Below are 16,136 nucleotides of genomic sequence, written 5' to 3' on the forward strand. Positions count from 1 at the left end.
GGTGGGGTGGTAGCCGCAGACTGCAGATTTGCTTGAGTGTGCTCAGCAAGCAGAATTCAACTGCTGAAGAGCACTTGTGTCCTGGTGGGAAACTAGTAATTTAAAGAATGACACTGTACAGATACTGCGGTGGTGGTGCTGTGGTAGCGTTGTCGCCTCACAGTAAGATGTTGTCCTGTTCGATTCTTAGCTAGAGCGTCTTCTGTGTGGAGACATGCGTGAATGGGCGTACCTTCATTGAAGGTTGTGCGTCAGGGCCGGCAACTCGGCACGCAAAAATCTACTGCCAATCATTAGTGGACCGGAGTTCCGCTGTGGCGACCCCTAACCAGGAAATGCCGAAAGACACAACAACACTGTACAGATAATTTTTGCTGCCTGTTTCTTTTGAACATCTAATTTACATGTGCAATTTTACTAACTTTAGACAAGGAGTACTTTTAGAACAACAAAATAACTGCTAGAATAAGCTCGAAAAGAATTACTTTTTTCCCCCTTCTGAAGTTCACCTGCACTACAAGAGAAGGGCAAAACAAAGTTCGGTAGCAGGAAGAAAGCTCCATTTACATACTCACCAAGCAGTGTTCTTTGCCATGGTTCAGCCAGTGCCCTGTCCTTCCTGTCCGAATGATCCTCTGTAACTGATTTGTCTTCACCCAAATAATCTCGTCAACTCTTTCATAACTGAGGGAGAAAATGAAAACAATTAGCACTGAATCAATCTATACAGAAACAGCTACCAAGCTGGGTACTGCAGACTGACAGACGAAATGAAGGAACTGGACAAAACAGCCACTGTCTTTTCCTATGATATGTTGTTTTTAAAATGCCCTGATTTTCTGAGAACCTAGATGAAAATTACATTTCATTTACTAATAAAACTGAATACAGATTCATGACTAAGTAAGGACACAGTGTCCTCTCAAAACAGGAAATGTCTACTTTACTGGGGTATTATCACCTAATTTACTACAGATAAGTACTAGGAGTGAGAGGGAAAACATGGACAAGGCATCCTTGGGGTACTGCTGTCACATGGACAAGGCATCCTTGGGGTACTGCTGTCGTCACCTCATGCTTCCTACTGGGTATGTGTTCCAGCCAAACACATATGTCTACAGGACACGTGCTGTTACTCGGAAAAGATAACAGACTCAAGCGGCTGAAGATATTCGTTCAGCTCTCTTCCTGCAAATTGGTACTTGGAATCAAGCTGCAACAAAGCTGAGTTGTGCAGTTCACACTGATTGGGTGCTATATTTTAATGACAAGATTCACTACTTGGATGTATTTGTTTCCAAAGATATTACATCTTTGCAATCAACCATTTATAATAAACCTGCATTTTTGAAAACATATTTATACTTTTCTAATGGTCATATGCATTTTCAAGAGTTAAAGGCTATCTGGACTACTTTCCACTGAAAATGATTCAACGCTTTCTTTTTTCTCCACTATTTTGTGACTTGAAAGTAGAAATACACAAGTTTGTGGGGGAGGGGAACTGCAGAGGGTCTTGTCCCCTACATAAAAATTTACCTCCACTGTCAGACAAGCAGTTTTTGTTTTTCTTAATAAAATGGCATTCGATATGAGTGTTGTCAATGGAATGACATGATTCTGACAAAAGTACACACATCCATACACAGCAGGGTCATTGGAGAGGCGTGCATAGCCCTGGTAAGAAATACCATCACAGTACCCAACCAGCTATCTACAAAAGAGGGTACACAGTGTGCAATACTGTGGTGCACACAGGCAACCTGGTGAACAGGTAACATCACTCTCAAATTAGAAGCATGCAGCATGGATAGGAAACGTGTCATTGCATAGGTTCATAGGTTCATACTAGGCTATCTGCCCTAGGGCATTTATAAGCCTAGCCAGAATGTGTTTGGCTTTCGCCACCCATTTTAAATTTATTTTGCTATGCCCTTTTTCGAGGTTAGTATACTGTGCCTCTGTCTAACAGTGACACAGAAGCGATACCCGGGGTAAACCTACGATCTCCCATCCACTCATCAAGATTCCTCTTGAAGAGAGTCAATGAGGGACTCTGCCTAACCTGGACTGGGATTTTATTCCAGAGTGAAGGGAGCCTCTGGGTTATGAATCTGTCCCTCCAGCATGTCCTATTTATTTCAGTGATGAGGTTCAAGTCTCTCGAGCGCGTAGCTCGATGGGATTTGGATTTTCTGAGGTGCAGCATGTCCATTAATTCCGGGTTGGACATGGCTTTATACGTCAGGCACAGATCGCCTCTGAACAGGCGGTATGCTACTGAGTAGAGTTGGAGTTTCTTTAACCGGGCAGCATATGGCATCTGTTTGAGCCCTTTGATCCTCTTGGTGAGGTACTTTTGGGGTCATTCCAGTTGCTGCAGGTGTCTGGTAAGGTATATCCCAAAAGGGGCATTGTACTCAATTATGGGCCTGATGAGGGATGAGTAAAGAGGCACGATGACCTCCCCTGATCTAGATGTGAATCCCTTCATGATTAGGTGGGCTATATAAAATGTTTTTCTAACCACTTTGGCCACGTGGTTGTCAAATGATTGATTGCTATCAACTTGGGTCCCCAGGTCCCTAATTACTTCTTCTGTACTTAATGGATTACCACCTATGTGGTAATTTGTGGGCACTTTGTTTTTGCCAAAGGGGATGCCTATACACTTTTTGGCATTTAGCTTGAGGCCACGGCTCTGGCACCAGTTGTCTGTTTCTATGAGGCCCTTTTGGAGGATGCTTGTGTCGGCTGGAGAGTCTATTATGGCACCCAGTTTGCAGTCATCTGCGAACTTGGTCAGCCACAGTCCTTCCGTGTTGGCCTGTACCTCCGAGAAATATATACCGAACAAGAGAGGTCCCAGGACTGAGCCTTGTGGGACACCACTTGTAACTGGTTTGGAGTCTGACATGGATCCAGCAATTCTAACCACGTGGGTTCTGTCCTTGAGCCAGTTTGCAATCCATCTAGTGACATAGGGGTTTATATTTAAGCTGGTGAGCTTATCTATAATGCCCGAATGGGGTATTGTATCGAAGGCTTTTGCGAAGTCCAGGTAGGCTGTGTGGACCACCTTCCCCTCGTCAATGGCCTTGGTGACGGTTTCAAAGAAATCAACCAGGTTTAAGAGGCAGGATCTGCCCTTAACAAGGCCGAACTGGGTAGGATCCAGTGTTTGTAGGTCCCCAATATCTTTATTTATGAGGTCCATGATGATCCTTTCCATAGCTTTGCAGACCAAGCTAGTCAGGCTTATGGGGCGATAGTTTCCAGGATCCGTTGAGGCACCACCTTTATGGAGAGGGACCACTGTTGCTGTATGCCACTCTTTGGGCACATATCCTGTAGTAAGGCTGAGATTGAACAGTAGTTTTATGTTTGGGTTTAGCTCTTCTTGGAGTTCATGTAGGACGCAGCCCGGGACACCATCTGGTCCCATTGATGCTGTGTTTTTTGCTTTGGAGAGGGCGGCTCTTACCTGAGCATCTGAGATGTCAGGGGCAGCACTGTGTGGGGATAGATATTTGCCCTTTGGGGGGGGGGGGGGGTTTGCGCTGAACCTGTCAGCTAGGATGTTGGCAATGTCTGTGGGTTCAGTGTATTTTTTGTCATTTTGGACTAATTCTGAGCATATCTGGGAATTACCACCCAGGTTCCTAACATAACTAAAGAAAGCCTTGTGATTATCCTTAGTGTCCTGTGCAATTTTTCTCTCGAAGCTGGCCTTAGACAATTTTATGTGTGCCCGTAGTTTTTTGCTAATGCTGATCAGTGATGCCTTCCCTTTTTCGGATTTTGCTCTATCATTTAGTAGCTTCCCCCTTCTATTGTATAGTTTTGTTTATGGCTGGGGTCCACCAAACAGGACGTCTGCCTTTGGAGGATTGGGTCTTGGTTTTATTTGGGATCGCATGATCCATGCATTCCTGAAGGTGTTCATAAAATGCGTTTATAAAGGATTCTGCGGTCTGGGCCATATTTTCCACAGGCCCGGGGGCTTTGAAGGATTCCACCTCAGTTTTGAGGAGTGTGAAATTTGCTTTAGAGAAGTTTTTCACTATGGTTTTCTGGGCAGGGGGTGGGGTCGGGATGTGAATATCCAGTGAGATTAGTTTATGGTCTGATCTTACCAGTGAGGGATACACTTCTGGTCTGGAGCATAGAGTCCCCATGTTGGTGATGATCAGGTCCAGTATGTTTTCCCCTCTTGTGGGAGTGGTAACAAGTTGTTCCATAGCATTTGAGTTTATAAATTCTAGGAACCTTTGGGCTAGGGTGTTGGAGCTAGAGTAATGCTCCCAGTCTATGTTTGGGTAGTTGAAGTCGCCCAATATAATGGTGTTTGGAGAGACCTTCATATTTTCCAGTGTTCTCAGGAAGGCTGAGTGGGGTTCCTGGGTTTGGGAGGGTGGTCTGTAGCAGGCTATAAACTGGAAGGCAGTTTTACCCACTGTTAGTTGCACATGGATAGTCTCTGATGCTTCGTGCTTTGCCACCAACCTGGAGGTGTGGGTATCTTTGATGAATATCGATACTCCCCCTCCTTTTGTGGTTCGGTCCAAGTTTTGGGGCCGAAAAGCATGGTATGAGGTATAACCTGGTAGTGCTGGTGTGCTCTCGGGAGCCCTGAACCAGGTTTCTGTTACTGCACAGATATCGATGTTCTCCATGCTAAGGAGAGTTTCGAGTGCGTGCATCTTGAGGGTTAGACTTCTGGCGTTGAGCAGAATTACTCTTAGATGTCCTTCAAGGATGCATCTGCAGTCCTTACATATGGGTTGTCCTGCCTCAGGCAGCCAAAAAAAAAGGCACTATGGGGGTAGCAAGAGCCTTTGCCAATATCCGAAAGCCCAGGGGTGACAGGTGCAAGCCGTCCCTAGCGAAGCATCGTGGCTTATTGAGCATATCATCCCAAGCTGACAGGCATTGGATCCCCTTTGAATGACACCAGTACTTAAGCCAATTGTTGAAATTGATCATCTTGTCTTCGTATTGTGGCATCATTCTTGGTGAGGGTAAGATGCTACTCAAGGTCAGGGTCATACCGGCCTGGGCTACATGCTCAGAGAGCTCCTTTATGTCTCTTTTCATGTAGTCCAGGGAGGTACGTCTCAGGTCATTCACACCAGTATGGACAATGACCGAGTCATATTTGTACTTGCCTTGGAGTGACCTGAGTGCTTGTGTTATGTGGCGGATCCTAGCGCCCGACAGGCTGCTCACCGTGACCCTCTCCTTGTTCAGCCTGGTGAGCGGGACGTCAGTGTGCCTGACGATAGAGTCACCTATTACAAGTGTATCAGGTGTGTTGTTTAGTCTTAAGGGCTGTGACTGTTTGGCACACTGGCTTTGTGAGATATGTGTTGCACGTGTTTTGTTGTAGCGGCTGCTTGGGTGTCGGCTTTGGAGGTCTCTGCTGCTTCGGCAGATCTTTATTTAGAGCCTCCGAGTATGTTTTTGTGTGATTATGTGTTTGGTTTGCTGTCGTGGTAGGTCTATGTGAGACTGGAATTGTAGTGAGTGTGGTTTCCTTCTCCTCCTGACTGGTTATGCCAGTACTGAGTTGAGAAAGCTTAGCCTCCAGTTTGGCTATATGGTTGCATCTCTCACATGTGTTGGAATTTGTTGGGAGGAGGAGAGGGTTGTCTGTGTACATGAGGCAGTTGTAACATTGCCTCAAGATTTCCAGATTCACCAGCTGGACCGGTAACTTTCTTTCAAGTGAAACAAGGAAATAAGTACAGTAAGCAATGCAGATATCACTAGTGATCCACAGAAGCGCTGAGAAGCTGCGTATTAGGTGGAATTAGCATTCCAGGGAAATAACAAGCAAACAAACAACAAGCATATAAACAAAGCTAGATTCAGCAGGCCTGGATCTAGTCTATGCTACAGCAAACAAGGTGTACCAATTTCAGTAAGATACAGTTCAAATATTCAGGCACTATAAAGGTTGCAGGTGCACACAGTTCTGTAAACAGCACACTTTGAGCAATATGACATAGCATGGCCTTCCATCTAAAGTAACTGCCACAAGGCATATGTAACAGACCCTTGTAGCATGGCCTTCCATCTAAAGTAACCGGCACAAGACGTATGTAACAGACCCTTGTAGCATGGCCTTCCATCTAAAGTAACCGGCACAAGACGTATGTAACAGACCCTTGTAGCATGGCCTTCCATCTAAAGTACCGGCACAAGACGTATGTAACAGACCCTTGTAGCATGGCCTTCCATCTAAAGTAACGGGCACAAGACGTATGTAACAGACCCTTGTAGCATGGCCTTCCATCTAAAGTAACCGGCACAAGACGTATGTAACAGACCCTTGTAGCATGGCCTTCCATCTAAAGTAACCGGCACAAGACGTATGTAACAGACCCTTGTAGCATGGCCTTCCATCTAAAGTAACCGGCACAAGACGTATGTAACAGACCCTTGTAGCATGGCCTTCCATCTAAAGTAACGGGCACAAGACGTATGTAACAGACCCTTGTAGCATGGCCTTCCATCTAAAGTAACGGGCACAAGACGTATGTAACAGACCCTTGTAGCATGGCCTTCCATCTAAAGTAACGGGCACAAGATGTATGTAACAGACCCTTGTAGCATGGCCTTCCATCTAAAGTAACCGGCACAAGACGTATGTAACAGACCCTTGTAGCATGGCCTTCCATCTAAAGTAACGGGCACAAGACGTATGTAACAGACCCTTGTAGCATGGCCTTCCATCTAAAGTAACCGGCACAAGACGTATGTAACAGACCCTTGTAGCATGGCCTTCCATCTAAAGTAACCGACACAAGACGTATGTAACAGACCCTTGTAGCATGGCCTTCCATCTAAAGTAACCGGCACAAGACGTATGTAACAGACCCTTGTAGCATGGCCTTCCATCTAAAGTAACCGGCACAAGACGTATGTAACAGACCCTTGTAGCATGGCCTTCCATCTAAAGTAACCGGCACAAGACGTATGTAACAGACCCTTGTAGCATGGCCTTCCATCTAAAGTAACCGGCACAAGACGTATGTAACAGACCCTTGTAGCATGGCCTTCCATCTAAAGTAACGGGCACAAGGCGTATGTAACAGACCCTTGTAGCATGGCCTTCCATCTAAAGTAACCGGCACAAGGCGTATGTAACAGACCCTTGTAGCATGGCCTTCCATCTAAAGTAACCGGCACAAGACGTATGTAACAGACCCTTGTAGCATGGCCTTCCATCTAAAGTAACCGGCACAAGGCGTATGTAACAGACCCTTGTAGCATGGCCTTCCATCTAAAGTAACCGGCACAAGGCGTATGTAACAGACCCTTGTAGCATGGCCTTCCATCTAAAGTAACCGGCACAAGACGTATGTAACAGACCCTTGTAGCATGGCCTTCCATCTAAAGTAACCGGCACAAGACGTATGTAACAGACCCTTGTAGCATGGCCTTCCATCTAAAGTAACCGGCACAAGACGTATGTAACAGACCCTTGTAGCATGGCCTTCCATCTAAAGTAACCGGCACAAGACGTATGTAACAGACCCTTGTAGCATGGCCTTCCATCTAAAGTAACCGACACAAGACGTATGTAACAGACCCTTGTAGCATGGCCTTCCATCTAAAGTAACCGGCACAAGACGTATGTAACAGACCCTTGTAGTATTGCCTTCTACCCAAAGAAAACCAAGCTACTCCTCTTTCTTCCAAAATCAGTGGCCATTCTTAGAACACCATTCACCATCTCTTCCCTAGATAACACAATCCACGCTGATTCTCATACCAAACTGCTGGGGGTCATTACTGATGATCAACTGAAATTTGACATTCACACACAACAGTCCATAAAAAAGACCAACAAAAAACTTGGGACTGTTGTAAAGAAACAAAAAATTCTTGCCTATTGCTTGTAGGACCTCCCTTGCCCAAGCCTACCTCCTCACTTGCCTTCTCTATGCCTCCCCTATTTTTACTCACCTCCAAGCAAACCTTTTAACTAAACTCAGACATATAACCACATAGCTAGATTTGCCAGCAACCTACCATACAAATTGCACCATTGCCTTGCCCTCAAACAACTTAGATGGATTGAATTCCTTCAACTTCTACTACTACTATCTCAGCTTCAAATTACACATTCCATACTGTATAAACCTGCTAATTGCCCCTCCCTATCTAACCTTTTATCCCCTTACAAACACTCTTGATCCCTCTGCAGTACTGACCAAAACCTACTGGACATCTACAGACCCAATATAATCATAGGCAAATTACTTTACAAATGCTTTATGTCTCAAACCTGGAACAAGCTCCCTAATCATCTACGCTCTATCCACTCTCCCAACATTTTTAAAAGAGAACTAAAGAGTTACCTGGCCAACTCGCCATCTTGTACCGGTCCCCCCCCCCCAAGTATTCTTCTTTCAGCGTTACATCTTCGATATCACATATGTAAGTATCGTATAACTTTGTAATATCTGTATTGCATTTTCTTTACTTTTAATGACTGCAGTATTGCTATACATTTTTGTAACTTTTTTCTTTATATTGGAGCTTTTCTCCACAGGTCTCCACTGAAAATGGGCCCCCGGCCCAGTGGACTAACCCGGTTAAAAAAAGGCAAATAAAGTAACTGGCACAGTGCGCATGTAACAGACCCTCATAGCATGGCCTTCCATCTAAAGTAACTGGCATAAGTTGTGCGTAAAAGATCCTTGTAGCATGGCCTTCCATCTAAAGTAACTGGCATAAGGTGTGAGTAAAAGATCCTTGTAGCATGGCCTTCCATCTAAAGTAACTGGCATAAGATGTGAGTAAAAGATCCTTGTAGCATGGCCTTCCATCTAAAGTAACTGGCATAAGGTGTGAGTAAAAGATCCTTGTAGCATGGCCTTCCATCTAAAGTAACTGGCATAAGGTGCGAGTAAAATATCCTTGTAGCATGGCCTTCCATCTAAAGTAACTGGCATAAGGTGTGCGTAAAAGATCCTTGTAGCATGGCCTTCCATCTAAAGTAACTGGCATAACGTGTGCGTAACAGACCCTCACAGCATGGCCTTTCATCTAAAGTAACTGGCACGAGGCGTGTGTAACAGACCGTGCAATGCAGAACAAGGTGAATATGGGATATGCAAAAGGTACATAAGGAGGACTGCTCCTCAACAAGTAGCTTGTTTTATTAAGGACGAACCATGCTAACCTGTGTCACACCAAAATAGGATACGGACATGTAACCAAAAACAGCGAACCCCAGGAGATCATGTCCACAACTGCAAAAAAGTACAGTTGTGTACACTTACCATAAATGCAGATGTCGAATATATTCACTGTTGCAGTCCTGACTTGTGGGATTTCTTGCCGTGAAAGCCCTTGGCCAGCCCGACTACCAGAGAAAATTCTTTGTGGCTCGCAGGCTGGCTGACATCAGTACCTTTGGGTATAAAGGCTCCCGGGCTGGCTGACGTCAGTACCTTTGGGTATAAAGGCTCCCAGGCTGGCTGACGTCAGTACCTCTGGGTATAAAGGCTCGCAGGCTGGCTGACGTCAGTACCTTCAGGTAAAAAGGCTCCCAAGGCTGGCTGATGTCAGTACCTTCGGGTATAAAGGTTCCCAAGGCTGGCTGATGTCAGTACCTTCGGGTATAAAGGTTCCCAAGGCTGGCTGACGTCAGTACCTTCAGGTATAAAGGCTCCCAGGCTGGCTGACATCAGTACCTTCGGGTATAAAGGCTCCTAGGCTGGCTGACATCAGTACCTTCAGGTATAAAGGCTCCCAGGCTGGCTGACATCAGTACCTTCAGGTATAAAGGCTCCCAGGCTGGCTGACATCAGTACCTTCAGGTATAAAGGCTCCCAGGCTGGCTGACATCAGTACCTTCGGGTATAAAGGCTCCCAGGCTGGCTGACGTCAGTACCTTCGGGTATAACGGTACCCAACCTGCGTCATGATATCAGTATTTTCCTGCCCTCAACTAAGAGGGGTCCTAAGAAGACAGGAGGTATCCAATGGAGACCCTAACAGAGGAAGGCAGCCCAGGAAGGGTCCCTTGGCAGAGTTGTAGAAGGACAAAAAGAAGCCTACACAGGGGGTTGATTCTGAGAGATTCCCTATCCCTGTGGAAGGGGGTGGCAGCAGGGAGGGAAAGAAGACTTCAACAGTGAATACACTCAAACATCTACATTTATGGTAAGTGTACACAACTTACTATGTTCTTCATGTTTTACTGCTGCAGAACTGACTATTGGGAATATTCCCAAAGCTGAAAGTAGGGAGGGAGGAAGGAGCCTAAGGAGAAGAGAGGCTGCCCCGCAGGAGAGCAGTGGCAAAGCCTGCTCTAGACTTGAAGGATGCCAAGTGGCAGTGTTTGGTGAGGGTATACACTGAGGACCGGGTGGCATCTTCTAAAATGTCCTTGAAGGGGACATCCTTAATGAAGGCAGCAGAAGTTGCTGTTGTCCTGGTGCAGTGTTACTTATTCCCTACTGGAGTTACTTTACCATGACAGCTGTAACAAAAGCAAATGCAGTGGGAAATCCATTTAGAAATAGTTTGCTTAGATGATGGCTTGCCTTCTGAACCAGGGGCAATGGCAATGAATAAGAAGTTATGTACCTACCATAATGTTCCATGTTAGTTGTCTTCATCTCGCCTTCCTTCTTGCTGTTTGGATTGGAGCCAATCCTCGGCTCCGACTCGGCCATCTTCAATAGCTCGAGAGCTGTTTACTGGCTCGAGGCTACCACTTATCCCATGATGCCTAGCGACAGCTACCCAGATCTCATTTGAAATGGATAATCCGGACATAATATAAGATAAACCAGTTATTAAAAAACTGGTTGTTCCATGCATCCTAATATCTAGAATAGGTTAGGAAGACCTAGCCAGAAGAATAACAATAAAAGAATACTCAGCCAGTGAAAAAGGTCTCCTCTCGATCCACTAGGATGGGGGACAGAGGGAGGGACGCAAGAAGGAAGGCGAGATGAAGACAACTAATATAATAGTTATAACTATATAAATATAACTAATATAACTAACAACTCGACCCCCTTTTGGAAAGTTGGACCAGGAGTCTCCCAGAGGAAACTGAAGAAGTATGTGTATCTGCTGCTACTTAAGCTTCTGTAATTTCTAACTCCTGCTTGTTATCTGTGTAAGCTATCTCCCTGCCAGGGCAGCCAGCAGCCTAAACCCCTCTTATTTCTCCCTCTCTATTCTCACTCACATCTAATTCCCTGAGCTAGGCTAGATCTTCCTTATTTCAATCCTATTTTAGTCCATAGAATTCCCTAGTGGGCCTAGTGCACTTCTGCATTTGGCCACTAGAGGGCGTCCCCTCCCCACTGTTATTGCTTTTGCTTTACTCACTTCTTGCTTTTTCTCAGCTTTTACTCTCATTTCTCACTTTCTCTCCCATACCTTATAACCCTCTCTGCCTATTATATACATATATATATATATATTACATCCAGAATCCCTACTTACCCTGCTACAACTTACTCTCCTGTAATCTATGCTCCACTGATTGGCTCTCGATCTTCTCCTGGTTTCTTCCCGCTCCGTTCGCCCTTCGGTCTCACTCCGCTCCCCTACCCTGCCCCCAAATTCCACCCGCCCCCAGCACCTCTAGCTATATCCCTCTTATTACCACACCCACTTCATCTCTACACCAATCAACCTCCAACACCCTAGACGCTCCCTATACCACCCAATTACCTTCTTATAACCACACCCTCTTCTATTCTACATTATCAGCCTCAATTTCAAACTCTCACTAAGATAATTGATCTTCTTTCCTCCTCTAACACCTACTCCAACAACCCCACCCCCTCCACCCTACCTACTCTATACTCCCCACTATCTTTCAGGCTTTTACCACCATAACCTTGTATAATAATCTTTATAAACATATACAGAACAATTACAACACTATACCACCAAGCAACCTTAATCAATATGCTCTTAAAACCTTCATCCATCTCTATTTTACTACTACTACTTCTTAAACTTTCATATCTTCACTACCTCACCCAACCCTGTACCTCCTACCATACACAATTCTATCACATAACTAACCATCTTAGTTCCCCTCTCTCACATTCACACTCATCTATTTCTCCCCATCTATACCCTATAAAACACCTCCTATCCTTCTCATACAAACTGTTCACCTCTCAGAAAAACTCCATCCCCATAGCAACCAGGAACCCCTTCACAATCACAATAAAACCCAATCCTTTTATTAAACTGCTAAATTACCTCTCTAATCCAATCTTTCATCTGATTACCAGTCTTTTATCAGGTGATATCCATCCCAACCCAGGCCCCTCCACCTCCACCTCCACACGCAAGCCTATATTACTTACTTCTTTATACTCCCAAAGCATAATCAACAAAGTCGCAACCCTCCATGCCTGGCTCATGCATAACAAACCTGACATCCTATCTATCTCAGAAACATGGCTTAAACCCTCTATAAAAGACTCTGAAATAGTTCCACCTAACTATTCTATCATTAAAAAGACAGGTCCCACAAAAAGGTGGTGGAGTAGCTCTCCTATATTCATCTTCCTTACTAATTACTCCCTACAACAAACCTATTCCACAATTTAACAACGCTGAATTACTCCTAACTCTCCTACAAGTTAATAAGCACAAACACATATGTCTAGCATCCCTCCACATCCCCCCAGGGGAAAATATTTCCACACTTGAAGATATCCTCTCCTGGCTCTCTAACAACATCAGCAATGAAACCATAATCTTAGGAGATGTAAATATTAACTGGGCCTCCATCCAGTCACCAACTAACCCCCTTAACATCAAACTATATAACTTTTCCCAGCTAATCAACACTGTTACACATCCATCAAAAAACCTCTCTTGTGGCAGTATTCTAGATTGGATTCTAGTGTCACATCCCCACAATTTTTCAGACAGTGGTACTCTTCCCGACCCTCTAAGTGATCATATGCCCATCTTCACTCACCGACTCCCCTGTATCTTATACCGCACCCACAATTATATTACTACCCGCAACCACAAAAACTTCAACCCAACAACCTTTTTAAATTCCCTAAAAGCAATTAACTGGAACAATCTAAGGACACTATCCTTAGAAGATGCAGTTGCTCAATTCAACTCAACATTCTTAGAAATACTAGACTCCCAAGCCCCTCTGAGAACAAAGAGAATAAAAACTAATTCTGCCCCCTGGCTAACCAAAAACACACTATCAACCATGCGCCTTAGAGATAAAGCCTGGAGACTATATCAGAAAAACAAGACCCCTGAACACCATATTGAGTACAAAACCCTTCGGAATAAAGTAAAAAAGCTTATTATCTCTGATAGACAAAAATACTTCTTTACACTCCAAAACAATAATAAAACAAATCCTCAAAAATTTTGGAAAGGAATCTCTACCCTCCCTAATCCCAGTAAACCACACACCCCTACCCCAGACCCTATAGCCCCAGATTTAGACTTAGCTACTCAATTTAACTCCTATTTCATTGAATCTATTAGCAAACTAACTTCCTCATTCCTTAGCCCCACCTCACTATCTAATACACCCCCACCCTCTCCTGCTAACATTCCACCCTTCACTACCACTCCTTCCTCATTCCCATCTACTCACTGTCTATCCTCCACCTCTTCTCCTACTCCAACTTCCACATCATCCTTACCATCCTCTAATTCTCTCTCTCCCCACTCAGCTCTATTCTCACTAAAACCTATACCTACTTCTACTATAAAGAAACTCCTTCAGAAATTGAAGCCATGTACTACCGCACCTGATAACATTCCCTCTTACTTCCTAAGTATAGCTGCTGAAGCAATTGCCTATCCTATAAGCATTCTAATCAACCACTCCATCCATGAATGTACAGTGCCCCAACTCTGGAAACATGCCTTTATCATTCCTCTGCATAAAGGTGGCAATAACTGTAACGTCAACAACTTCCGACCCATTGCTATCCTGTCCCCCATGTCTAAACTTCTAGAAAAGTGTGTCCAACTTCAACTCTTACCACATCTCTTAGATAACAACCTTCTAACCCCTACTCAACACGGTTTTAGGCCAAATCATAGCACTATGACAGCCCTCCTCTCCTATCTTGAGACTGTTAATAAAGCACGTGACTCTGGCCAAATTGTCTCTACCCTACTACTTGACCTCTCTAAGGCCTTCAACACTATCTCACACAGCCTGCTCTTAACTAAACTTTCAAAACTTAACCTTTCTCCCTCATCCGTGAACTGGTTCTCCAGCTATTTATCAGATTCCAAGCTGTAAAATGGAAAAAGGCCACTTCCTCTTTTCTTAGTACCACCACCGGAGTTCCCCAAGGCTCCATTCTTGGTCCCCTTCTTTTCAATATATTTATAAATGATTTCCGCAAATCCATTCCATTCTCTAACATCATCCAATATGCAGATGATTCTACCATTATCTGCTCTGCCACGTCTTCCTCTATGCTCCAAAAGCTTACACAAGAAGCTTTTTCAATTACTGAACATTGGATGAAAATAAACCACCTAGCACTCAATACCTCCAAAACTAAGCTAATGGTATTTACCCCCTCAAAAACTACTCCTTTCGATATGAACACATTCTTGATTACTAGTCAAAATAATTCATCCCTGGAACTGGTGTCTGAAACCAAGTTAATTGGTGTCCAAATTGACAACCAGCTTAATTTCAACTCCCATCTACAACTAAATATTAAAAAACCCATCAAAAACTAGGCATGCTCTATCGTCAGAATCAGTACCTCACAAGCTCCTCTAAAATCACTCTCTCTTCTTCCTTTCTTATCCCCTCCCTTCTCTACGGAGCACCACTGCTAACTAATCTTCAGTCCTCTCTAAAAAAACAACTTTCCTCTTGTTACAACTAAATCGCGAAGTTCGCTAACGGCCACAGGTCCTCCACCCACCACTGTTCCTCTCTCCAAAAACGAAATTGGCTTGAACTACCAAATCAACTCAACTATACTCAGCTAACTTTAGCCCACAAGCTCATTCTCAACCCATCTGTCTGTCCCTCCCTGTCTTCTGCCTTCAAGATGCACCTACCCGATAGAGTTTTAAGGTCAAACAATCAAAACCTACTAGAAGTACATAAACCAACTAGTCCCCCAGGCAAAAACTTACTATCCTTTAACCTAGCTCGTCTCTGGAACTCACTCCCACCATCCATTCGCACCACTTCCAATCATTACATGTTCAAAAAATCTCTTCATATGTATCTAAGGTCCCAATGGGAATGCTCTTGCTCCCACCCCTCATAAAAATATGGGATTTACATCTTCTTTCACACTCATGTTACCTGACTGTACCTTATAAAGCTTATGTTCCTTACAAAATAACTACTCTGTATGAGTAAAGTAATATCACTTTTCACAGCATAAATACTTCACATTATCATTCACTAGATTGTATTGTTTGAAAGTTTCCTGAATTTTGAACTCAAATGTTTGTATCTTTTACAATTGTATTATTTTTATTAGCAGTCTATTGTTTGTACCTAGTTTGTTTGTTTCTTGGAGCTTTTCTCCCCAGGACTCCATTGAAAACGGGCTCTTTTTGGCCCAATGGACTATCCTGGTAAACCAACTGCAAATAAAATAAAATAAATAAATAAATAAATAATAAATATGGAACGTTATGGTAGGTACATAACTTCTTAATGTTAAGTTGTCTATTTCACCTTCATTCTTGCTGTTTGGGTGGCTCAGTGGAACAGACTCTCCAGAACAGTGGAACCAAAGTCAGCTCTGCTCCGGGAGACGATATCCACCTTGTAATGAGAAATAAAGGTATGAGGAGTTTGCCCACGTGGCAGCTGCACAGATGGAATCCATGGGCAACCTAGACTGAAAAGCTACGGAGGTGGCTAATGCCCTAGTAGAATGACCTTTCGGTTTAGTTGGTAACTCTTTATTCCATAACTGGTAAATAAAAGTAATAATGTTGGACAACCATCTGGATAAGGTCACTTTGGAAACTGGGAGACCTTGTTTGTTTAAAGCATAAGAAAAGAATAATTGGTCTGACTTTCTTATTTCTTTAGTTCTATGTAGATAAAAACGCAATTGTCTATGAACATCCAATTGGTGAAGCTTGTACTCTGC

The 16,136-nt window shown here is 43.9% G+C and overlaps 1 protein-coding gene across 2 annotated transcripts in view; it reads right to left on the reverse strand.

The window, feature by feature from the left end:
* The window catches only part of METTL3 (methyltransferase 3, N6-adenosine-methyltransferase complex catalytic subunit), a 1,113,102-nt gene that overhangs the window by 427,186 nt on the left and 669,780 nt on the right, over positions 1 to 16,136 (reverse strand). For both annotated transcript variants that reach the window (XM_044058241.1, XM_044058240.1), the window contains one exon: positions 576 to 684. In XM_044058241.1, the coding sequence (XP_043914176.1) occupies positions 576 to 684 (109 nt within the window). The remainder of the gene's footprint in view (positions 1 to 575; positions 685 to 16,136) is intronic.

Source organism: Protopterus annectens, chromosome 16.part0 (genome assembly GCF_019279795.1).
Source record: "Protopterus annectens isolate FY-2018-M chromosome 16.part0, PAN1.0, whole genome shotgun sequence".
In the NCBI taxonomy this organism is placed as follows: domain Eukaryota; kingdom Metazoa; phylum Chordata; order Ceratodontiformes; family Protopteridae; genus Protopterus; species Protopterus annectens.